This window comes from Heptranchias perlo, chromosome 11 (assembly GCF_035084215.1).
Source record: "Heptranchias perlo isolate sHepPer1 chromosome 11, sHepPer1.hap1, whole genome shotgun sequence".
Lineage (NCBI taxonomy): Eukaryota > Metazoa > Chordata > Chondrichthyes > Hexanchiformes > Hexanchidae > Heptranchias > Heptranchias perlo.
This window is the reverse complement of record NC_090335.1, coordinates 82,913,364-82,939,109: the sequence shown is the minus strand read 5'-3', so window position 1 is coordinate 82,939,109 and position 25,746 is coordinate 82,913,364. Positions and strand designations below refer to the sequence as shown.

Genomic DNA, 25,746 nt, shown 5'->3' with positions numbered 1-25,746 from the left:
TGAAATAAATGCAGTTTAATCTAGACTTCCCTTGGTCTTTGCCCTGCTTTCTCAGACCATTTGTCCGGTCATGTTTTGTACACTCTCCCTTACTGCGCTTTTGTTTCTGTCACCACTTTACTTCCCACTGACTTCCTGCATCGATTCCCATCCCCCTGCCACTTTAGTTTAAACCCTCCCCAACAGCACTAGCAAACACTCCCCCTAGGACATTGGTTCCAGTCCTGCCCAGATGCAGACCGTCCAATTTGTACTGGTCCCACCTCCCCCACAACCGGTTCCAATGTCCCAGGAATTTGAATCCCTCCCTCTTGCACCATCTCTCAAGCCACGTATTCATCCTAGCTATCCTGTCATTCCTACTCTGACTAGCCCGTGGCACTGGTCGCAATCCTGAGATTACTACCTTTGAGGTCCTACTTTTTAGTTTAACTCCTAACTCCCTAAATTCAGCTTGTAGGACCTCATCCCATTTTTTGCCTATATCGTTGGTACCTATATGCACCACGACAACTGGCTGTTCACCCTCCCCCTCCAGAATGTCCTGCAGCCGCTCCGAGACATCCCTGACCCTTGCACCAGGGAGGCAACATACCATCCTGGAGTCTCTGTTGCGTCCGCAGAAACGCCTGTCTATTCCCCTTACAATCGAGTCCCCTATCACTATAGCTCTGCCACTCTTTTTCCTGCCCTCCTGTGCAGCAGAGCCAGCCACGGTGCCATGAACCTGGCCGCTGCCACCTTCCCCTGGTGAGCCATCTCCCACAACAGTATCCAAAACGGTATACCTGTTTGAGAGGGGGATGGCCACAGGGGACCCCTGCACTACCTGCCTGCACCTCTTACTCTGCCTGGTGGTCACCCATTCACTTCCTGCCTGTACTGCCTTTACCTGCGGTGTGACCAACTCGCTAAACGTGCTATCCACGAGTTTCTCTGCATCGCGGATGCTCCACAGTGAGTCCACCCGCAGCTCCAGCTCCGAGATACGATCGGTCAGTAGCTGCAGGTGGACACACTTCCTGCACACATGGTCGGCAGGGACACTGGTAGTGTCCATGACTTCCCACATCTTGCAGGAGGGGCATATCACGGGTGCGAGGTCTGCTGCCATGACTTGCCTTAGCTTAGTTACCCCTTTTAAATTACGTTGAAATTTGAAAATGTTAACTATACCAGGGACCTAGGTTCACTAAAAAAAAAACTACCTGCTATAAAAGCTGCTTAGTTTCCCAGCTCTTAGTTTAAACCAATGCCCTAATTTAGAGAAGAAAAAAAACAGTAATACTTACCAACCAATCACTTACCTGCTGTCCTGTGACGTCACTCCTTGGTTTTCTGTTGTTGTTTTTGATCCGATCAGGTCCGCCGCCGTTCTGGCCTCGGGCCGTCGGCCGCCGCTCTTTATATCCCCACTCTCGGTCTCTCTCCTCTGCTCCCACTCAGGTCCGCCGCCGTTCTGGTCTCGGGCCTCAGTCCGCCGCTCTTTTATCCCCGCTCTCGGTCTCTCTCCTCTGCTCCCGCTCAGGTCTGCCGCCGTTCTTTAACCAAAATTGCCACCTCCTTCCTTTTTTACCTCCCTCTTCATCTTGACTGAAAACCCTGTAACCAGGAACATTGAGCTGCCATTCCTGCCCCTCTTTAAGCCATGTTTCAGTAATAGCGATGATATCGAACTTCCACGAGTCTATCTGTGCCCTCAGCTCATCTGCCTTATTCACTAGACTCCTTGCATTGAGGTATATACCATTAAGCACTGCCTAACTTTTTGTTGTCTATTTTCTAATCTTTGTTTCCTTTGCCTTCCAAACTCACTTAGCAATTTTTTCTCTTCCATTTCCAGCTCTGCTTCTCTCCCTTCTGCATCTATCGTCAGGTTCCCATCCCCCTGCCAAGCGAGTTTAAACCCTCCCCAACAACACTAGCAAACCTCCCCGCAAGGATATTGGTCCCGATCCTGTTGAGGTGCAACCCGTCCGGCTTGTACAGGTCCCACCTCCCCCAGAACTGGCCCCAATGCCCCAGGAATCTAAAGCCCTCCCTCCTGGACCACCTCTCCAGCCAAGCATTCATCTGCTCTGTCCTCCTATTTCTAAACAATTTTACAACACCAAGTTATAGTCCAACAAATTTATTTTAAATTCCACAAGCTTTCGGAGGCTTCCTCCTTCCTCAAGTGAACGGTTTGGAAATGAAATTTTCGAATCCTTCGCATTTGAAAATCACAGAACAATGCCTGGTGATTACTGCCCGTTGCCAAGGCAATCACAGTGAGCAGACAGAAAGGTGTCACCTAAAAGGCCACCGAATATACAAACCCCCCAAAAAAAAGAGAGAGAGAGAGAGAAGGAAGACAGTCAATGACCCGTTATATTAAAAACAGATAACATTTGTTCGCTGGTGGGGTAACGTGTAGCGTGACATGAACCCAAGATCCCGGTTGAGGCCGTCCTCATGGGTGCGGAACTTGGCTATCAATTTCTGCTCGACGATTTTGCGTTGTCGTGTGTCTCGAAGGCCGCCTTGGAGAACGCTTACCCGAAGGTCGGTGGCTGAATGTCCATGACTGCTGAAGTGTTCCCCGACAGGGAGAGAACCCTCCTGTTTGGCGATTGTTGCGCGGTGTCCGTTCATCCGTTGTTGCAGTGTCTGCACGGTCTCGCCAATGTACCATGCTCTGGGGCATCCTTTCCTGCAACGTATGAGGTAGACAACGTTGGCCGAGTCACAGGAGTATGAACCGTGCACCCGGTGGGTGGTGTCCTCTCGTGTGATGGTGGTATCTGTGTCGATGATCTGGCATGTCTTGCAGAGGTTACCGTGGCAGGGTTGTGTGGTGTCGTGGACGCTGTTCTCCTGAAAGCTGGGTAATTTGCTGCGAATGATGGTCTGTTTGAGGTTGGGTGGCTGTTTGAAGGCGAGTAGTGGAGGTGTGGGGATGGCCATAGCGAGGTGTTCGTCATCATTGATGACATGTTGAAGGCTGCGGAGAACATGGCGTAGTTTCTCCGCTCCGGGGAAGTACTGGACGACGAAGGGTACTCTGTTGGTTGCGTCCCGTGTTAGTCTTCTGAGGAGGTCTACGCGATTTTTCGCTGTGGCCCGTCGGAACTGTCGATCGACGAGTCGAGCGTCATATCCCGTTCTTATGAGGGCGTCTTTCAGCGTTTGTAGGTGTCCATCGCGTTCCTCCTCGTCTGAGCAGACCCTGTGTATTCGCAGGGCCTGTCCATAGGGGATGGCCTCTTTGACGTGGTTAGGGTGGAAGCTGGAAAAGTGGAGCATCGTGAGGTTGTCCGTGGGCTTGCGGTAGAGTGAGGTGCTGAGGTGCCCGTCTTTGATGGAGATTCGTGTGTCCAAGAAAGAAACTGATTCTGAGGAGCAGTCCATTGGTGAGCTTGATGGTGGGATGGAACTTGTTGATGTTATCGTGTAGTCTCTTTCGTGATTCCTCACCGTGGGTCCATAGAAAGAAAATGTCGTCGATGTATCTGGTGTATAGTGTTGGTTGGAGGTCCTGTGCAGTGAAGAAGTCGTGCTCGAACTTGTGCATGAAAATGTTGGCGTATTGGGGTGCGAATTTGGTCCCCATGGCTGTTCCGTGTGTTTGGGTAAAGAACTGGTTATTGAAGGTGAAGACATTGTGATCCAGGATGAAGCGGATGAGTTGTAGGATGGCGTCTGGAGATTGGCTGTTGTTGGTGTTGAGTATTGATGCTGTCGCAGCGATGCCGTCATCGTGGGGGATACTGGTGTAGAGTGCCGAGACGTCCATCGTGGTGAGAAGTGTTCCTGGTTCAACAGGTCCGTGGGTACTGAGTTTTTGTAGAAAGTCTGTAGTGTCGCGACAGAAGCTGGGGGTTCCCTGCACGATGGGTTTCAGGATGCCCTTGATGTATCCAGAGAAGTTCTCACACAGGGTTCCGTTGCCTGATACGATAGGACATCCGGGTGTGTTGGCTTTGTGTATCTTTGGGAGGCAGTAGAAGTCTCCCACGCGGGGAGTACGTGGGATGAGAGTGCGTAGGATGCTTTGAAGGTCTGGATCGAAGGTCTTGATCAGTTTGTTGAGCTGGTGGGTGTGTTCTTTGGTCGGGTCTGCGGGTAACCGTCTGTAGTGTTCCTGGTTGTCCAGTTGTCGGTATGCTTCTTTGCAATAGTCCATTCTGTTCTGTATGACGATGGCTCCTCCTTTGTCCGCTGGTTTGATGACGATGTTGCGGTTGGTCTTGAGAGCTTTGATGGCGTTGCGTTGTGCTCGGGTGACATTCTGGACTGTCTTCCGAGTGCGGCTGATGAATCTGGCATGGACGCATTTCCTGACAGCTTGAGCATACATGTCAAGCTGAGGGCAGCGACCCTCTGGAGGAGTCCAGTGAGACTCTTTCCTCTTCGGTTGCTGTACCGCGGATCCCTCTGTCTGCTGTTCCGGATTGTTGATTGTCTCATTGGGTTCGCTGCTGAAATCTTGGGGTTTGTGGTAGAATTCCCGGAGCCTCATTCTCCTGATGAATTCCTCTGTGTCTGCCGCGAGACTAGTGGGGTCCATTTTGGTAGTGGGGCAGAAATTGAGCCCTCGGCTGAGAACTTCGAGAACCGGGATCTTGGGTTCATGTCACACTCCACGTAACCCCACCAGCGAACAAATGTTATCTGTTTTTAATAAACGGGTCATTGACTGTCTTCCTTCTCTCTCTCTCTCTCTCTTTTTTGGGGGGTTTGTATACTCGGTGGCCTTTTAGGTGACACCTTTCTGTCTGCTCACTGTGATTGCCTTGGCAACGGGCAGTAATCACCAGGCATTGTTCTGTGATTTTCAAATGCGAAGGATTCGAAAATTTCATTTCCACACCGTTCACCTGAGGAAGGAGGAAGCCTCCGAAAGCTTGTGGAATTTAAAATAAATTTGTTGGACTATAACTTGGTGTTGTAAAATTGTTTACAATTGTTAACCCCAGTCCATCACCGGCATCTCCACATCACTCCTATTTCTACACTCACTAGTGCATGGGACTGGGAGTAATCCAGAGATTACTACCTTTTGAGGTCCTGCTCCTTAAAATCTGCCTGCAGGACCTCATCCCTCTTTCTACCTATGTCATTGGTACCGATATGGACCACGACCTCTGGCTGTTCACTCTCCCTCTCCAGAATGTTCTGCAGCCGCTCAGTGACAACCTTGTCCCTGGCACCAGGGAGGCAAAATACCATTCTGGAATCACCATCCTGCGGCCGCAGAAGCGCCCGTCTGTATCCCTAACTGTAGAATCCCCTATCACTATTGCTCTCCTGACCTTTCTCCTGCCCCCCTGTACAGCTGAGCCACTCATGGTGCTGCGGTCTTGGCTTTGGCTGCACTCCCCAGAGGAACCCTCTCCCTCACCAGTGTTCAGAACTGAATATTGGTTAGAGAGTGAGATGCCTTCAGGGGACTCCTGCACTACATGCCTGGTCCTCCTTGACTGGCTGGTGGTCACCCAGTCCCTCAGTGCCTGCACTCTCTTAAGCTGCAGGGTGACCACCTCCTGAAACGTGCTATCCACGTAGTCTCAGCCTCGCGGATGCACTGCTGTGACACCAGCTGCTGCTCAAGCTCCGAAATCCGGAGCTCGAGCTCCTCCAGCTGACGACGCTTTCCTGCACCTGTGGTTGTCCACGACACGGAAAGCATCCTGGATTTCCCACTTTTTTAATATAGGTTCATGGGATGTGGGCGTCATTGGCGAGGCCGGCATTTATTGCCCATCCCTAATTGCCCTTGGGAAGGTGGTGGTGAGCCGCCGCCTTCAACCGCTGCAGTCCGTGTGGTGACGGTTCTCCCACAGTGCTGTTAGGAAGGGAGTTCCAGGATTTTGACCCAGCGACGATGAAGGAACGGTGATATATTTCCAAGTTGGGATGGTGTGTGACTTGGAGGGGAACGTGCAGGTGGTGTTGTTCCCATGTGCCTGCTGCCCTTGTCCTTCTAGGTGGTAGAGGTCGCGGGTTTGGGAGGTGCTGTCGAAGAAGCCTTGGCGAGCAGCTGCAGTGCATCTTGTGGATGGTACACACTGCAGCCACTGTGCGCCGGTGGTGAAGGGAGTGAATGTTTAGGATGGTGGATGGAGTGCCAATCAAGCGGACTGCTTTGTCCTGGATGGTGTTGAGCTTCTTGAGTGTTGTTGGAGCTGCACTCATCCAGGCAAGTGGAGAGCATTCCATCACACTCCTGACTTGTGCCTTGTAGATGGTGGAAAGGCTTTGGGGAGTCAGGAGGTGAGTCACTCGCCACAGAATACCCAGCCTCTGACCTGCTCTTGTAGCCACAGTATTTATGTGGCTGGTCCAGTTAAGTTTCTGGTCAATGGTAACCCCCAGGATGTTGGTGGGGGATTCGGCAATGGTAATGCCGTTGAATGTCAAGGGGAGGTGGTTAGACTCTCTCTTGTTGGAGATGGTCATTGTCTGGAGCGAATGTTACTCGCCACTTATCAGCCCAAGCCTGGATGTTGTCCAGGTTTTGCTGCATGCGGGCTCGGACTGCTTCATTATCTGAGGGGTTGTGAATGAAACTGAACACTGTGCAATCATCAGCGAACATCCCCATTTCTGACCTTATGATGGAGGGAAGGTCATTGATGAAGCAGCTGAAGATGGTTGGGCCTAGGACACTGCCCTGAGGAACTCCTGCAGCAATGTCCTGGGGCTGAGATGATTGGCCTCCAACAACCACTACCATCTTCCTTTGTGCTAGGTTTGACTCCAGCCACCGGAGAGTTTTCCCCCCGATTCCCATTGACTTCAATTTTACTAGGGCTCCTTGGTGCTACACATGGTCAAATGCTGCCTTGATGTCAAGGGCAGTCACTCTCACCTCACCTCTGGAATTCAGCTCTTTTGTCCATGTTTGGACCAAGGCTGTAATGAGGTCTGGAGCCGAGTGGTCCTGGCGGAATCCAAACTGAGCATCGGTGAGCAGGTTATTGGTGAGTAAGTGCCGCTTGATAGCACTGTCGACGACACCTTCCATCACTTTGCTGATTGAGAGTAGACTGATGGGGCGGTAATTGGCCGGATTGGATTTGTCCTGCTTTTTGTGGACAGGACATACCTGGGAAATTTTCCACATTGTCGGATAGATGCCAGTGTTGTAGCTGTACTGGAACAGCTTGGCTAGGGGCGCAGCTAGCTCATGGCACAGGATGTGCATTCGATGAGACTGAGGTGCCCTGCAATGCCTCTATTTATTAGATTACTAACTCAACAGAAATATACTAAACGGTTAAAAAAAACTCATCAGTTACTCACCAATCAGCTCCGTTCCTTCTGCTGACATCATTGTAGCTGCTTTTTTCCCTTTTTGTTTTTTGTGCCTCTCGCCGTCACTGCTCTTTATCGCTACTCTAAGCTCTCTGCTCTCTCCGCCGCCCTCGCGCCGGCCCGGGGGCCTCGCTCCGCCGCCCTCGCGCCGGCCCGGGGGCCTCGCTCCGCCGCCCTCGCGCCGGCCCGGGGGCCTCGCTCCGCCGCCCTCGCGCCGGCCCGGGGGCCTCGCTCCGCCGCCCTCGCGCCGGACCGGGGGCCTCGCCCCGCCGCCCTCGCTCCGCCGCCCTCGCGCCGGCCCGGGGGCCTCGCTCCGCCGCCCTCGCGCCGGCCCGGGGGCCTCGCTCCGCCGCCCTCGCGCCGGCCCGGGGGCCTCGCTCCGCCGCCCTCGCGCCGGCCCGGGGGCCTCGCCCCGCCGCCCTTGCTCCGCCGCCCTCGCGCCGGCCCGGGGGCCTCGCTCCGCCGCCCTCGCGCTGGCGCTGATCTGGGGTATTTATCTTGCGATGATACCGGGGCTTAGAGGGTTAAATTATGAGGACATGTTGTATGAACTTGGCTTGTATTCCCTTGAGTAGAGAAGATTAAGGGGTGATCTGATTGAGATGTTTAAATTGTTAAATGGATTTGTAGAGTAGATATGGAGAAAGTATTTCCTCCGGTGGGAGAATCAAGAATAGATCAAAATTAGAGCTGGACCATTTAGGAGGGAATTCGGGAAGCACTTTTTCACACAGAGGGTCGTGAAAATCTCCCCCAAAAAGGCCGCAGATGCAGGGGCTCAATTGGAGCTTTCAAGACTGAGATTGATACATTTTTGTTGGGAGAGGGTATCAAGGGTTATGGAGCTCAGCTGGGTAAATGGAGTGGAGATGCAGATCAATTGAATGGCAGAGTAGCTTGAGGGGCTGAATGGCCCACGCTTCTTCCTAATGTTGCTCTGCATTTTCCTCTCTGTTGCCCTAGGTGACTGCTGCAGAAGGGGAGATGAATGCGTCCCGTGCCCTTAAAGAGGCTGCCACGGTGATGTCGGAGAGTCCGTTTGCCCTGCAGCTCCGCTACTTACAGACACTGACCGATATCGCTTCAGAACGCAACTCCACTATCATCTTCCCACTGCCGATCGACATCACGTCAACCGTTCTGAGGAACTGAGCCGTAGAGGAGGGAGGAGTCGGCGGATCGGAGGTGCGGCTGGTCGTAACGGGCGGTGTGGAGAACCAGGCCTTTCATACGAACGTATGAATTAAGAGCAGGAGTAGGCCATTCGGCCCCTCAAGGGTGCTCTGATATTTGATAAGATCATCGCTGATCTGAATGTGACCTCAACCCGACTTTCTCGTCTACCTACTATAACCTTTGACTCCCTTGTTAATCAGGAATCTATCTAACTCAGCCTTAAAAGTATTCAGTGACCTTGCCTCCACCGCTCTCTGGGGAAGGGAGTTCCACAGACCTACAACCCTCTGAGAAAGAATTTCTCCTCATCTCTGTCTTAAACGGGAGACCCCTTATTTTTAAACTGTGGCCCTGAGTTCTAGTCTCTCTGAAGGGGAAATATCCCCTCAGTATCTACCCCTTCAAGTCCCCTTAGGGATCTTATGTGTTTCAATAAGATCACCTCTCATTCTTATAAACTCCAGTGTATACAGGCCCAACTTGTCCAACCTTTCCTCATAAGATAACCCCCTCATCCCAGGAATCAGTCGAGTGAACCTTCTCTGAACCGCCTCCAAAGCAATTATGTTCTTTCTTAAATAAGGAGACCAAAACTGCACACAGTATTCTAGATGTGGTCTCACCAATGCCCTGTACAACTGGAGCAAAACATCTCTACTTTTATATTCCATTCCCCTTGCAATAAATGACAAGATTTCATTTGCCTTCCTAATCACTTGCTGTACCTGCATACTAACTTTTTGTGATTCAGGTACTAGAACACCCAGATCCCTCTGTACCTCAGAGTTAAGAACATAAGAACATAAGAAATAGGAGCAGGAGTAGGCCAATCGGCCCCTCGAGCCTGCTCCGCCATTCAATAAGATCATGGCTGATCTGATCCTAACCTCAAATCTAAATTCATGTCAAATTTCCTGCCCACTCCCCGTAACCCCTAATTCCCTTTACTTCTAGGAAACTGTCCATTTCTGTTTTAAATTTATTTCATGATGTAGCTTCCACAGCTTCCTGGGGCAGCAAATACCACAGACCTACTACCCTCTGAGTGAAGAAGTTTCTCCTCATCTCAGTTTTGAAAGAGCAGCCCCTTATTCTAAGATTATGCCCCCTAGTTCTAGTTTCACCCATCCTTGGGAACATCCTTACCGCATCCACCTGATCAAGCCCCTTCACAATCTTATATGTTTCAATAAGATCGCCTCTTATTATTCTGAACTCCAATGAGTAGAGTCCCAATCTACTCAACCTCTCCTCATATGTCCACCCCCTCATCCCCGGGATTAACCGAGTGAACCTTCTTTGTACTGCCTCGAGAGCAAGTATGTCTTTTCTTAAGTATGGACACCACAACTGTGTGCAGTATTCCAGGTGCGGTCTCACCAATACCTTATGTAACTGCAGCAATACCTCCCTGTTTTTATATTCTATCCCCCTAGCAATATAAGCCATTCCATTGGCCTTCTTGATCACCTGCTGCACCTGCATACTAACTTTTTGATTTTCTTGCACTCGGACCCCCAGATCCCTTTGTACTGCAGTACTTTCCAGTTTCTCGCCATTAAGATAATAACTTGCTCTCTGATTTTTCCTGCCAAAGTGAATAACCTCACATTTTCCAATATTGTATTGCATCTGCCAAATCTCCGCCCACTCACCCAGCCTGTCTATATCCCCTTGTAGGTTTTTTATGTCCTCCTCACTCTCTACTTTCCCTCCCATCTTTGTATCATCTGCAAACTTTGATATGTTACACTCGGTCCCCTCCTCCAAATCGTTAATATAGATTGTAAAGAGTTGGGGACCCAGCACCGACCCCTGCGGAACACCACTGGCTACTGGTTGCCAGTCCGAGAATGAACCATTTATCCCAACTCTCTGCTTCCTGTTAGATAACCAATCCTCCACCCATGCCAGAATATTACCCCTGCAATCTCTCTCCATTTAAATAATTTACTGCTTTTCTGTTCCAAAGTGGACAAGTTCACATTTTCCCACATTATATTCCATCTGCCAATTTTTTGCCCACTCACTGAACCTATCGATATCTCTTTACAGACTCCTTATGTCCTCTTCACAACTTACTTTCCTACCTACCTTTGTGTCATCAGCACATTGAGCAACCAGACATTCAGTCCCTTCATCCAAGTCATTGATATAGATTGTAAATAGTTGAGGCCCAAGCACTGATCCCTGTGGCACTCCACTCGTTACATCTTGCCAACCTGAAAATGACCCATTTATGCCTACTCTCTGTTTCCTGTTAGCTAACCAATCCTTTATCCATGCTAATATGTTACCCCCTCCACCCTGAGCTCTTATTTTGTGTAGTAGCCTTTGATGTGACACCTTGTCAAAAGCCTTCTGGAAATCCAAGTCCACCACATCCACAGGATCCCCTTTACTTTCTCAACACAGTCATGCAATTGGGCTATGGTACACTTCATGTAAAAGCTGAACCATTCGACCCCAACAGACTGTCCAAGAAGCATGCACTGTTTGATGTTGCTCATTTATATGGGCCTGCTGTGCACCATGTGTCCAAGCGGCAAGACTTTTGTGGCCTGTATCCCCTTCACTCACTGCTCTTAATTAGCTCTGTCTCTCTCTCTGGGTCTATATTCACAGACTACTTGGCTTTGGAACATTTATTCAGCTGTGAAACCATGTAATTCCCTCCTTTATTTTTTTTTTGTGAAGGGAAGTGCAATTGGGAGCCAGGTTTATCCCAGCGACACTGCAACAAGTGAGAGTTCTGTCCAGTAAGACCTTATCAGGCCCCGGAGTGTTTTCTCTCTCTTCATATGGGCAAGTGTCTGGTTTACAATTGGCAACTGCCAACAGTGGGATTAAATCATTGTGCCCCTCTGCCCCATGACTCTGCTTTGCAGCATCTCTGAGCGTGTCCTTTGATCAAAAAACACTGCTTGCGACGGACAAAAAGCTAGTAAGTACAGATAAAGGCCAGCAAAATAAACACCGGCTCTGCCAACACCGGCACAGCTTACCCCACCCTCAAACCACCTGTTCTGTGCAAAGAGGTTTAGGGGTGGGAGTGGCACATGGCCATTGCACAGCATGAATTACATCTTGTACATTACTTGTGCAGGAGCTGGTACAGAGATGGACGCGAGCTGGGTGTGAACTAGTTGTCAGCTTTTACCAAGTGTTTATGTAACTGTAGCTTCATCTCTCTGAGCCCTTGACTTGTCCAGTGTTCTCAAAGGTTAATCTACGTCAGAGGTTTAAGCCTTGAAGGTTTGTTTAATACTAATTTACTGTTAATTTTTAATTCTGACAATTAAAAGGTTTTTGAAGCAAAATTTTAAAAAGTTCATCTACCCCCCACACCCCACCCCACTGTTCGAATCAATGTGTCAGCCCCAATTCCCCCCCTCCCCCCACCTCTTCTGGTGAAGGCCTTCACTTCTATGGGCAGCAGCAGGCCTCTGGCTCCTCCCCCAGTGTCTGCCAGCAGAGAAGAGTTTGGCTAGGCCCACCGCCAACTCTGGTGGGACATATTCCTGGAGGTTTCACGACATGTCCCAACATCCACTGTCCCTGCTCCCACCATTGGTCGCCCAACATGTCTTTCCCATGCCAATTCATGCATCAATTGCATGATTCTTCACTGTCAAACAGCCTTTTTTCATTCAACTTCAATATTTTTATAACTAACAAAAAAAAAGTAGTGGTGAGCGGTTGTTTTTCGGACTGGAGGGAGGTGTACAGTGGTGTTCCCCAGGGGTCAGTGCTGGGACCACTGCTTTTCTTGATATATATTAATGACTTGGACTTGGGTGTACAGGGCACAATTTCAAAATTTGCAGATGACACAAAACTTGGAAGGGTAGTAAACAGTGAGGAGGATAGTGATAGACTTCAAGAGGATATAGACAGGCTGGTCGCAGAGGCGGCCACGTGGCAGATGAAATTTACCGCAGAAAAATGCGGTGATACACCTCAGTAGGAAGAACGAGGAGAGGCAATATAAACTAGAGGGCGCAATTCTAAAAGGGGTACAGGAACAGAGAGATCTGGGGGTATATGTGCACAAATCGTTGAAGGTGGCAGGGCAGGTTGAGAAAGCGGTTAAAAAAGCATACGGGATCCTGGGCTTTATCAATAGAGGCATAGAGTACAAAAGTATGGAAGTCATAATGAACCTTTATAAAACACTGGTTTGGCCACAGCTGGAGTATTGTGTCCAGTTCTGCGTATCACACATTAGGAAAGATGTGAAGGCCTTAGAGAGGGTGCAGAAGAGATTTACTATAATGATTCCAGGGATGAGGGACTTTAGTTAAATGGATAGACTGGAGAAACTGGGATTGTTCTCCTTACATAGAAAATAGGAGCAAGAGTAGGCCATTCGGCCCTTCGGGCCTGCTCCACCATTCAAAATGATCATGGCTGATTGTCCAACTCAGTACCCTGTTCCTGCTTTTTCCCCATATCCCTTGATCCCTTTAGCATTAAGAAATATATCTATCTCCTTCTTGAATATATTTAATGACTTGGCCTCCACTGCCTTCTGTGGTGGAGAATTCCACAGGTTCACCACCCTCTGAGTGAAGAAATTTCTCCTCATCTCGGTTCTAAATGGCATACCCCGTATCCTGAGACTGTGACCCCTGGTTCTGGACTCCCCAGCCATCGGGAACATCCTCCCTGCATCTAGTCTGTCTAGTCCTGTTAGAATTTTATATGTTTCGATGAGATCACCTCTCATTCTTCTAAACTCTCGTGAATATAGGCCTAGTCGACCGAATCTCTCCTCATATATCAGTCCTGCCATCCCAGGAATCAACCTTTGTTGTACTCCCCCCATTCCTCAGATAAGGAGACCAAAACTGCACACAATACTCCAGATGTGGTCTCACCAAGGCCCTGTATAACTGCAGTAAGACATCCCTGCTCCTGCACTCAAATCCTCTTGCAATGAAGGCCAACATACCATTCGCCTTCCTAACTGCTTGCTGCACCTGAATGCTCACTTTCAGCAACTGGTGTACAAGGACACCCAGGTCTCGTTGCACCTCCCCTTTTCCCAATCTATCACCATTCAGATAATAATCTGTCTTTCTGTTTTTACAACCAAAGTGGATAACCTCACATTTAAGAACATAAGAAATAGGAGCAGGAGTAGGCCAATCGGCCCCTCGAGCCTGCTCCGCCATTCAACAAGATCATGGCTGATCTGATCCTAATCTCAAATCTAAATTCATGTCCAATTTCCTGCCCGCTCCCCGTAACCCCTAATTCCTTTTACTTCTAGGAAACTGTCGATTTCTGTTTTAAATTTATTTAATGATGTAGCTTCCACAGCTTCCTGGGGCAGCAAATTCCACAGATCTACTACCCTCTGAGTGAAGAAGTTTCTCCTCATCTCAGTTTTGAAAGAGCAGCCACTTATTCTAAGATTATGCCCCCGAGTTCTAGTTTCACCCATCCTTGGGAACATCCTTACCGCATCCACCCGATCAAGCCCCTTCACAATCTTATATGTTTCAATAAGATCGCCTCTCATTCTTCTGAACTCCAATGAGTAGAGTCCCAATCTACTCAACCTCTCCTCATATGTCCGCCCCCTCATCCGCGGGATTAACCGAGTGAACCTTCTTTGTACTGCCTCGAGAGCAAGTATGTCTTTTCTTAAGTATGGACACCAAAACTGTATGCAGTATTCCAGGTGCGGTCTCACCAATACCTTATATAACTGCAGCAATACCTCCCTGTTTTTATATTCTATCCCCCGAGCAATAAAAGCCAACATTCCATTGGCCTTCTTGATCACCTGCTGCACCTGCATACTAACTTTTTGATCTTCTTGCACTAGGACCCCCAGATCCCTTTGCACTGCAATACTTTCCAGTTTCTCGCCTTTAAGATAATAACTTGCTCTCTGATTTTTCCTGCCAAAGTGCATAACCTCACATTTTCCAATATTGTATTGCATCTGCCAAATCTCTGCCCACTCACCCAGCCTGTCTATATCCCCCTGTAGGTTTTTTCTATCCTCCTCACTCTCCACTTTCCCTCCCATCTTTGTATCATCTGCAAACTTAGATACGCTACACTCGGTCCCCTCCTCCAAATCGTTAATATAGATTGTAAGGAGTTGGGGACCCAGCACCGACCCCTGCGGAACACCACTGGCCACTGGTTGCCAGTCCGAGAATGAACCATTTATCCCAACTCTGCTTCCTGTTAGATAACCAATCCTCCACCCATGCCAGAATATTACCCCCAATCCAGTGATTCTTTATCTTGAGCAATAATCTTTTATGTGGCACCTTGTCGAATGCCTTCTGGAAGTCTAAATACACGACGTCCACTGGTTCCCCTTTATCCAGCCTGTACGTTATGTCCTCAAAGAACTCAAGCAAATTTGTCAGACATGACTTCCCCTTTGTAAAGCCATGCTGACTTTGTCCTATTAAATTATGTTTATCCAAATGTTCCGCTACTGTCTCCTTAATAATAGATTCCAAAATTTTACCCACCACAGATGTTAGGCTAACTGGTCTATAATTTCCAGTCTTCTGCCTACTACCCTTTTTAAATAAGGGTGTTACATTAGCCACGTTATACTGCATCTGCCATGTTCTTGCCCACTCACCCAACTTGTCTAAATCACATTGGAACCACTTTGCATCCTCCTCACAGCTCACATTCCACCCCAGCTTTGTGTCGTCTGCAAACTTGGAAATGTTACATTTCAGTTCCCTCATCCAAATCATTGATAAATATTGTGAATAGCTGGGGCCCAAGCACTGATCCCTGCGGTACCCCACTAGTCACTGCCTGCCACCCGGAAAAAGACCCATTTATTCCTACTCTGTTTCCTGTCTGTCAACCAATTCTCAATCCATGCCAGTATATTCCCCCCAATCCCATGTGCTTTAATTTTGCACACTAACCTCTTGTGTGGGACCTTATCAAAAGCCTTCTGAAAATCCAAGTACACCACATCCACTGGTTCTCCCCTATCTATTCTACTAGTTACATCCTCAAAAAACTCCAGTAGATTTGTTAAGTATGATTTCCCTTTCATAACCCCATGCTGACTTTGTCCAATCCCGTTAATGCCCTCCAAGTGTTCTGTTATCGCATCTTTTATAATTGACTCTTAGCATTTTCCCCACTACTGATGTTAGGCTAACTGGTCTGTAATTCGCTGTTTTTTCTCTCCCTTTTTTCAGTAGTGGGGTTACATTTGCCACCCTCCAATCTGTAGGAACTGTTCCAGAGTCTATAGAATTTTAGAGTCATAGAGTCATACAGCACGGATAGAGGCCCTTCGGCCCATCGTGTCCGCGCCGGCCATCAGCCCAGTCCACTCTAATCCCATATTCCAGCATTTGGTCCGTAGCCTTGTATGCTATGGCATTTCAAGTGCTCATCCAAATGCTTCTTGAATGTCGAGGGTTCCTGCCTCCACAACCCTTTCAGGCAGTGAGTTCCAGACTCCAACCACCCTCTGGGTGAAAAAGTTCTTTCTCAAATCCCCTCTAAACCTCCCGCCTTTTACCTTGAATCTATGTCCCCTTGTTATAGAACCCTCAACGAAGGGAAAAAGCTCCTTAGTATCCATCCTATCTGTGCCCCTCATAATTTTGTACACCTCAATCATGTCCCCCCTCAGCCTCCTCTGCTCCAAGGAAAACAAACCCAATCTTCCCAGTCTCTCTTCATAGCTGAAGCGCTCCAGCCCTGGTAACATCCTGGTGAATCTCCTCTGCACCCTCTCCAAAGCGATCACATCCTTCCTGTAGTGCGGCGACCAGAACTGCACACAGTACTCCAGCTGTGGCCTAACCAGTGTTTTATACAGCTCCATCATAACCTCCTTGCTCTTATATTCTATGCCTCGGCTAATAAAGGCAAGTATCCCATATGCCTTCTTTACCACCTTATCTACCTGTTCCGCCGCCTTCAGGGATCTGTGAACTTGCACACCAAGATCCCTCTGACCCTCTGTCTTGCCTAGGGTCCTCCCATTCATTGTGTATTCCCTTGCCTTGTTAGTCCCTCCAAAGTGCATCACCTCGCACTTTTCCGGGTTAAATTCCATTTGCCACTGTTCCGCCCATCTGACCAACCCATCTATATCGCCCTGCAGACTGAGGCTATCCTCCTCGCTATTTACCACCCTACCAATTTTTGTATCATCAGCGAACTTACTGATCATACCTTTTACATTCATATCCAAGTCATTAATGTAGACCACAAACAGCAAGGGACCCAGCACCGATCCCTGTGGTACCCCACTGGCCACAGGCTTCCAGTCACAAAAACAACCTTCGATCATCACCCTCTGCCTTCTGCCACTAAGCCAGTTTTGTATCCAAAGTGCCAAGGCACCCTGGATTCCATGGGTTCGTACCTTCTTGACCAGTCTCCTGTGGGGGACTTTATCGAAGGCCTTACTGAAATCCATGTATACCACATCCACTGCGTTACCCTCATCCACACGCCTAGTCACCCCCTCAAAAAATTCAATCAAATTAGTCAGACATGATCTTCCCTTGACAAAGCCATGTTGACTATCCCTGATTAATCCTTGCTTCTCCAAGTGGAGACTAATTTTGTCCTTCAGAATTTTTTCCAATAATTTTCCTACCACTGATGTTAGGCTCACTGGCCTGTCGTTCCCCGGTTTTTCCCTACTCCCCTTCTTGAATAATGGTATTACATTAGCGGTTCTCCAGTCCTCTGGCACATCCCCTGTGGCCAGAGAGGTTCTGAATATATGTGTCAGAGCCCCCGCAATCTCCTCCTTTGCCTCACACAGTAGCCTGGGATACATTTCGTCCGGGCCTGGGGATTTATCCATTTTTAGGCCTGCTAAAACCGCCAATACCTCCTCCCGCTCGATGTTAATATGTTCGAGTATATCACAGTCCCCCTGCCGTATTTCTATGTCTACATCGTCCTTCTCCATAGTGAAAACAGATGCAAAAAATTCATTTAGAACCCCTCCTACATCTGCCGGCTCCACACACAGATTGCCATTTTTGTCCCTAATGGGCCCTATTTTTTCCCTAGTCATCCTCTTACCCTTAATATACTTATAAAACATCTTAGGATTTTCCTTTATTTTGCTCGCCAGTGTTATTTCATGGCCCCTCCTTGATCTCCTAATTTCTTTTTTAAGTATCCCCCTGCACTTTTTGTACTCCTCTAGGGCTTCCTCCGTCTTTAGCCTTTTGTATCTGCCAAAAGCCCTCCTTTTTTTCCTAATCCATTCTCGTATATCCCCTGACATCCAAGGTTCCCTGGAGTTCTTGGAACCACCCTTGACCTTTACGGGAACGTGTTGCCATTGTATGGTCTCAATCTCCCTTCTGAAAGACTCCCATTGCTCCGATGCGGATTTTCCTACAAGCTGCTGATCCCAGTCCATTTTGGCCAGATCCTGCCTTATCCTATTAAAATCGGCCTTCCCCCAATTTAGAACCTTTATTTCCGGCCCCTCCCTGTCCTTTTCCATGACCACCTTAAATCTCACCGAATTATGGTCACTGTCACCAAAGTGCTCACCTACTAGCACTTCTTCCACTTGGCCGGCCACATTCCCTAGAATTAGGTCCAGTACCGCCCCCTCTCTTGTAGGACTTTCTACATGCTGGCTCAAAAAGCTCTCCTGGATGCACGTTAAGAATTTTGTACCCTCTAAGCCTTTTACACTCTGAGTATCCCAGTTAATATTGGGGAAGTTGAAATCCCCCACTATTATTACCCTATTATTTGCACAATTTTCTGAGATTTGCCTACATATCTGTTCCTCTATCTCCCCCTGACTGTTTGGGGGCCTATAGTACACTCCCATCAAAGTGCTTGCCCCCTTTTTGTTTTTAAACTCCACCCATATGGCCTCATTAGAGGAACCTGCTAATATATCATCCCTCCTTATGGCAGTAATTGATTCTTTAATTAATATTGCGACCCCCCCCTCCTCTTATACCTCCCCCTCTGTCTCGCCTGAAGATTCTGTACCCCGGAATATTGAGCTGCCAGTCTTGCCCCTCCCTCAACCATGTCTCTGTGACAGCAACAATATCATACTCCCATGTGTTTATCAACACCTTCAGTTCATCCACCTTATTCGCAAGACTCCTTGCATTAAAATAGATGCCATCCAGCCTTGCCCTCACATATTTGCCCTGTCTTCCAAGCTGACTTGTTTTTTTCTCTATATTTGGCTGCACATCACCCCCTATTGTAGCTCCACTCTGTATCCCATCCCCTCTGTATCCCATCATTTGGAAGATGATCACCAATGCATCCACTATTTCCAGGGCCACTTCCTTTAGTACTCTGGGATGTAGATTATCAGGCCCTGGGGATTTGTCAGTCTTTAGCCCCATTAATTTCCCGAGCACTATTTTTTTACTAATACTGGTTTCCTTCAGTTCCTCCCCCTCACTAGACCCTTAGTTCCCTAACATTTCCGGGAGGTTATTTGTGTCCTCCTTTTGAAGACAGGAGATAAATTAAGGATTTAGGAGATAAATTAAAAAGCAGGACCTCAAAGGTAGTGATCTCAGGATTACTACCAGTGCCACGTGCTAGTGAGTATAGGAACAGGAGAATAGACAGGATGAATGCATGGCTGCAGGGATGGTGTAGGAGGGAGGGATTTAGATTCCTGGGACATTGGGACCGGTTCTGGGGAAGGTGGGATCTGTACAAGCGGGACGGGTTACACCCGAGCAGGACCGGGACCGATGTCCTCACAGGGATGTTTGCTAGTGCTGTTGGGGAAGGTTTAAACTAGAGTGGCAGGGGGATGGGAACCTGAGCAGGGAGACAGAGGAGGGGGAAACAAGGATAGAAACAAAAGGCAGAAAGGGAAGAAGCAATAGTGGAAGGCAGAGAAAACAAGGACGAAAAACAAATAGGGCCAGAGTGCAAAATAAAACTAAGATGACTAGCAATCTTAAAAAGACAAGTCTAAAGGCATTGTGGGGGAAGGCCGATTTTAATAGGATAAGGCAGGATCTGGCCAAAATGGACTGGGATCAGCAGCTTGTAGGAAAATCCGCATCGGAGCAATGGGAGTCTTTCAGAAGGGAGATTGAGACCACACAATGGCAACATGTTCCCATAAAGGTCAAGGGTGGTTCCAAGAACTCCAGGGAACCTTGGATGTCAGGGGATATACGAGAATGGATTAGGAAAAAAAGGAGGGCTTTTGGCAGATACAAAAGGCTAAAGACGGAGGAAGCCCTAGAGGAGTACAAAAAGTGCAGGGGGATACTTAAAAAAGAAATTAGGAGATCAAGGAGGGGCCATGAAATAACACTGGCGAGCAAAATAAAGGAAAATCCTAAGATGTTTTATAAGTATATTAAGGGTAAGAGGATGACTAGGGAAAAAATAGGGCCCATTAGGGACAAAAATGGCAATCTGTGTGTGGAGCCGGCAGATGTAGGAGGGGTTCTAAATGAATTTTTTGCATCTGTTTTCACTATGGAGAAGGACGATGTAGACATAGAAATACGGCAGGGGGACTGTGATATACTCGAACATATTAACATCGAGCGGGAGGAGGTATTGGCGGTTTTAGCAGGCCTAAAAATGGATAAATCCCCAGGCCCGGACGAAATGTATCCCAGGCTACTGTGTGAGGCAAAGGAGGAGATTGCGGGGGCTCTGACACATATATTCAGAACCTCTCTGGCCACAGGGGATGTGCCAGAGGACTGGAGAACCGCTAATGTAATACCATTATTCAAGAAGGGGAGTAGGGAAAAACCGGGGAACGACAGGCCAGTGAGCCTAACATCAGTGGTAGGAAAATTATTGGAAAAAATTCTGAAGGACAAAATTAGTCTCCACTTGGAGAAGCAAGGATTAATCAGGGATAGTCAACATGGCTTTGTCAAGGGAAGATCATGTCTGACTAATTTGATTGAATTTTTTGAGGGGGTGACTAGGCGTGTGGATGAGGGTAACGCAGTGGATGTGGTATACATGGATTTCAGTAAGGCCTTCGATAAAGTCCCCCACAGGAGACTGGTCAAGAAGGTACGAACCCATGGAATCCAGGGTGCCTTGGCACTTTGGATACAAAACTGGCTTAGTGGCAGAAGGCAGAGGGTGATGGTCGAAGGTTGTTTTTGTGACTGGAAGCCTGTGGCCAGTGGGGTACCACAGGGATCGGTGCTGGGTCCCTTGCTGTTTGTGGTCTACATTAATGACTTGGATATGAATGTAAAAGGTATGATCAGTAAGTTCGCTGATGATACAAAAATTGGTAGGGTGGTAAATAGCGAGGAGGATAGCCTCAGTCTGCAGGGCGATATAGATGGGTTGGTCAGATGGGCGGAACAGTGGCAAATGGAATTTAACCCGGAAAAGTGCGAGGTGATGCACTTTGGAGGGACTAACAAGGCAAGGGAATATACAATGAATGGGAAGACCCTAGGCAAGACAGAGGGTCAGAGGGATCTTGGTGTGCAAGTTCACAGATCCCTGAAGGCGGCGGAACAGGTAGATAAGGTGGTAAAGAAGGCATATGGGATACTTGCCTTTATTAGCCGAGGCATAGAATATAAGAGCAAGGAGGTTATGATGGAGCTGTATAAAACACTGGTTAGGCCACAGCTGGAGTACTGTGTGCAGTTCTGGTCGCCGCACTACAGGAAGGATGTGATCGCTTTGGAGAGGGTGCAGAGGAGATTCACCAGGATGTTACCAGGGCTGGAGCGCTTCAGCTATGAAGAGAGACTGGGAAGATTGGGTTTGTTTTCCTTGGAGCAGAGGAGGCTGAGGGGGGACATGATTGAGGTGTACAAAATTATGAGGGGCACAGATAGGATGGATACTAAGGAGCTTTTTCCCTTCGTTGAGGGTTCTATAACAAGGGGACATAGATTCAAGGTAAAAGGCGGGAGGTTTAGAGGGGATTTGAGAAAGAACTTTTTCACCCAGAGGGAAAATCACAATGTGGAATCTGTATGGGTGGAGCTAAGAAACACCAAGGGGCAGAAAACGTTGGTGGGGGTTGTCTATAGGCCCCCAAACAGTAATGGAGATGTTGGGGAGGGCATTAAACAGGAAATTAGAGACGCTTGCTAGAAGGATATAACTATAATCATAGGTGACTAATTTACATATAGATTTTACATATAAATCATGAAGGGTCCAGACAGAGTAGATAGATAGAAACTGTTCCCATTGGTGGAAGGGTCAAGAACCAAAGGACATAGATTTAAGGTGATTGGCAAAAGAATCAAAGGTGACATGAGGAAAAACTTTTTTACACAGCAAGTGGTTAGGGGGAATGCACTGTCCGAGGGGGTGGTGGAGGCAGATTCAATCATGGCCTTCAAAAGGGAACTGGATAAGTACTTGAAAGGAAAATGTTTGCAGGGCTACAGGGATAAGATGGGGGAATGGGACTAGCTGGATTGCTCTTGCATAGAGCCGGCACAGACTCAATGGGCTGAATGGCCTCCTTCCATGCTGTAACCTTTCTATGATTCTAAGTGGCCGATTTTCGGGTGGCGGAGCGGGGGCGGGGGGGCTCATAAAATGGCAGAAATCTGGAGCGGTTTCGGATCCCGGCTCCAATCCACTGACTTCCGGGTCGCACCTCCTGAATGCGGGACGCTCACCGGCAATTAAAGCTGGCCAGATCCTGATTTGCAAAGTTAGTCAGAAATTTGAGGTACTTAAGAGACCTCATTGAGTGAACATTTTGGCAGGGGTGCCATTTTGAAGGATCCTCAGCGTGTTTCCCGTGCTGTGGGAAACACTCCCTGTTGGAGCAGACGTGTTTCAGCCAGCAGCCAGTGGGAGATGCAAAGGATTATTTGATAAGCGGGGAGAAAACGTCATTTATTCCCCAGCAGGGCACTCTGTCACGTCAGACAGAGTTTTGGCTGCAAGACCTTTGTCTTCTCATTCAAAATTCGTAATTTACACCCAAAACTCTGCTGTGCAAACCCATTTACCTACTTTGTGGTCCCCCTCAAACTCACACCGTCAGGATAGGGGGCGCAATAGCTGCATTCATCACTTCATCCGAGGACGAGCAACATCACCAGGCACACCGTCCACCTCCGCCACGTGGAGCTCCACAACACAGTGCTCACAGGTTGTCGCAGACATCTGCAGCCTCCTTCGTGCCGAGCTGCTCCCGGCTGGCCCGAGCAGCAACTCCTGGCCTGTCGCTGTCAACGTTACCACTGCCCTCAACTTGTTCGCCTCCGGATCGTTCCAGGGTGCCACCGGGGACATCGCCGGGGTCTCTCAGTCGTCTGCACACAAGTGCATAAGGCAGGTCACCGACAGCTTGTTTCGCAGGGCCCCGCACGACATCAACTTCCCCATAGATGACCTCAGCCAGACGGAGAGGGCAGTGGGAGTCCATGCTGTGTCTGGCTTCCCACAGGTGCAGGGTGTAATTGATTGCACCGATATAGCAATCCGAGCACCTCCACACGAGCCAGGACTGTTCATTAACAGGAAGGGCTATCACAATGTGGTTGATTCTTAATTGCCCTCTGAAATGGCCCAGCAAGCCACTCAGTTGTAAAATCTCGCTACGGAAAGTCATAATAAGAATAAAACCGGACGGACCACCCAGCATCGGACCACTAGGCACCGGACACGACAACGGCAAAACACCAAGCCCAATCGACCCTGCAAGGTCCTCCTTACTAACATCTGGGGACTTGTGCCAAAATTGGGAGAGCTGTCCCACAGACTAGTCAAGCAACAGCCTGACATAGCCATACTCACAGAATCATATCTTTCAGCCAACGTCCCAGACTCTTCCATCACCATCCCTGGGTATGTCCTGTCCCACCGGCAGGACAGACCCACCAGAGGTGGCGGTACAGTGATATACAGTCAGGAGGGAGTGGCCCTGGGAGTCCTCAACATTGACTCTGGACCCCATGAAATCTCATGGCATCAGGTCAAACATGGGCAAGGAAACCTCCTGCTGATTACCACCTACCGTCCTCCCTCAGCTGATGAATCAGTCCTCCTCCATGTTGAGCACCACTTGGAGGAAGCACTGAGGGTAGCAAGGACACAAAATGTACTCTGGGTGGGGGCCTTCAATGTCCATCACCAAGAGTGGCTTGGTAGCACCACTACTGACCGAGCTGGCCGAGTCCTGAAGGACATAGCTGCCAGACTGGGCCTGCGGCAGGTGGTGAGCGAACCAACACGAGGGAAAAACTTACTTGACCTCGTCCTCACCAATCTACCTGTCGCAAATGCATCTGTCCATGACAGTATTGGTAGGAGTGACCACCGCACAGTCCTCGTGGAGATGAAATCCCGTCTTCGCACTGAGGACACCATCCAACGTGTTGTGTGGCACTACCACCGTGCGAAATGGGATAGATTCAGAACAGATCTAGCAGCTCAAAACTGGACATCCATGAGGCGTTGTGGGCCATCAGCAGCAGCTGAATTGTATTCCAGCACAATCTGTAACCTCATGGCCCAGCATATTCCTCACTCTACCATTACCAACAAGCCAGGGGATCAACCCTGGTTCAATGAGGAGTGCAGAAGAGCATGCCAGGAGCAGCACCAGGCGTACCTAAAAATGAGGTGCCAACCTGGTGAAGCTACAACTCAGGACTACATGCATGCTAAACAGCGGAAGCAACATGCTATAGACAGAGCTAAGCGATTCCACAACCAAAGGATCAGATCAAAGCTCTGCAGTCCTGCCACATCCAGTCGTGAATGGTGGTGGACAATTAAACAACTAACGGGAGGAGGAGGCTCTGTAAACATCCCCATCCTCAATGATGGCGGAGTCCAGCACGTGAGTGCAAAAGACAAGGCTGAAGCGTTTGCAACCATCTTCAGCCAGAAGTGCCGAGTGGATGATCCATCTCAGCCTCCTCCCGATATCCCCACCATCACGGAAGCCAGTCTTCGGCCAATTCGATTCACTCCACGTGATATCAAGAAATGGCTGAGTGCACTGGATACAGCAAAGGCTATGGGCCCCGACAACATCCCAGCTGTAGTGCTGAAGACTTGTGCTCCAGAACTAGCTGCGCCTCTAGCCAAGCTGTTCCAGTACAGCTACAACACTGGCATCTACCCGACAATGTGGAAAATTGCCCAGGTATGTCCTGTTCACAAAATGCAGGACAAATCCAATCCGGCCAATTACCGCCCCATCAGTCTACTCTCAATCATCAGCAAAGTGATGGAAGGTGTCGTCGACAGTGCTATCAAGCGGCACTTACTCACCAATAACCTGCTCACCGATGCTCAGTTTGGGTTCCGCCAGGACCACTCGGCTCCAGACCTCATTACAGCCTTGGTCCAAACATGGACAAAAGAGCTGAATTCCAGAGGTGAGGTGAGAGTGACTGCCCTTGACATCAAGGCAGCATTTGACCGAGTGTGGCACCAAGGAGCCCTAGTAAGATTGAAGTCAATGGGAATCAGGGGGAAAACTCTCCAGTAGCTGGAGTCATACCGAGCACAAAGGAAGATGGTAGTGGTTGTTGGAGGCCAATCATCTCAGCCCCAGGGCATTGCTGCAGGAGTTCCTCAGGGCAGTGTCCTAGGCCCAACCATCTTCAGCTGTTTAATCAATGATCTTCCCTCCATCATAAGGTCAGAAATGGGGATGTTCACTGATGATTGCACAGTGTTCAGTTCCATTCGCAACCCCTCAAATAATGAAGCAGTCTGAGCCCGCATGCAGCAAGACCTGGACAACATCCAGGCTTGGGCTCATAAGTAGCAAGTAACATTCGCGCCAGATAAGTGCCAGGCAATGACCATCTCCAACAAGAGAGAGTCTAACCACCTCCCCTTGACATTCAACGGCATTACCATCGCCGAATCCCCCACCATCAACATCCTGGGGGTCACCATTGACCAGAAACTTAACTGGACCAGCCATATAAATACTGTGGCTACGAGAGCAGGTCAGAGGCTGGGTATTCTGTGGTGAGTGACTCACCTCCTGACTCCCCAAAGCCTTTCCACCATCTACAAGGCACAAGTCAGGAGTGTGATGGAATACTCTCCACTTGCCTGGATGAGTGCAGCTCCAACAACACTCAAGAAGCTCGACACCATCCAGGATAAAGCAGCCCGCTTGATTGGCACCCCATCCACCACCCTAAACATTCACTCCCTTCACCACCGGCGCACTGTGGCTGCAGTGTACACCATCCACAGGATGCACTGCAGCAACTCGCCAAGGCTTCTTCGACAGCACCTCCCAAACCTGCGACCTCTACCACCGAGAAGGACAAGAGCAGCAGG

At 48.9% G+C, this 25,746-nt stretch overlaps 1 protein-coding gene across 1 annotated transcript in view; it reads left to right on the top strand.

Moving 5' to 3' along the window:
* LOC137326871 (stomatin-like) overlaps positions 1-11,784 on the top strand; it is a 92,076-nt gene extending 80,292 nt beyond the window's left edge. Inside the window, exon 8 of the mRNA XM_067992252.1 lies at positions 8,263-11,784. Coding sequence (XP_067848353.1) covers positions 8,263-8,451 — 189 coding nt within the window. The 3' untranslated portion in view covers positions 8,452-11,784. The remainder of the gene's footprint in view (positions 1-8,262) is intronic.
* The last annotated feature ends 13,962 nt before the right edge of the window (positions 11,785-25,746 follow it).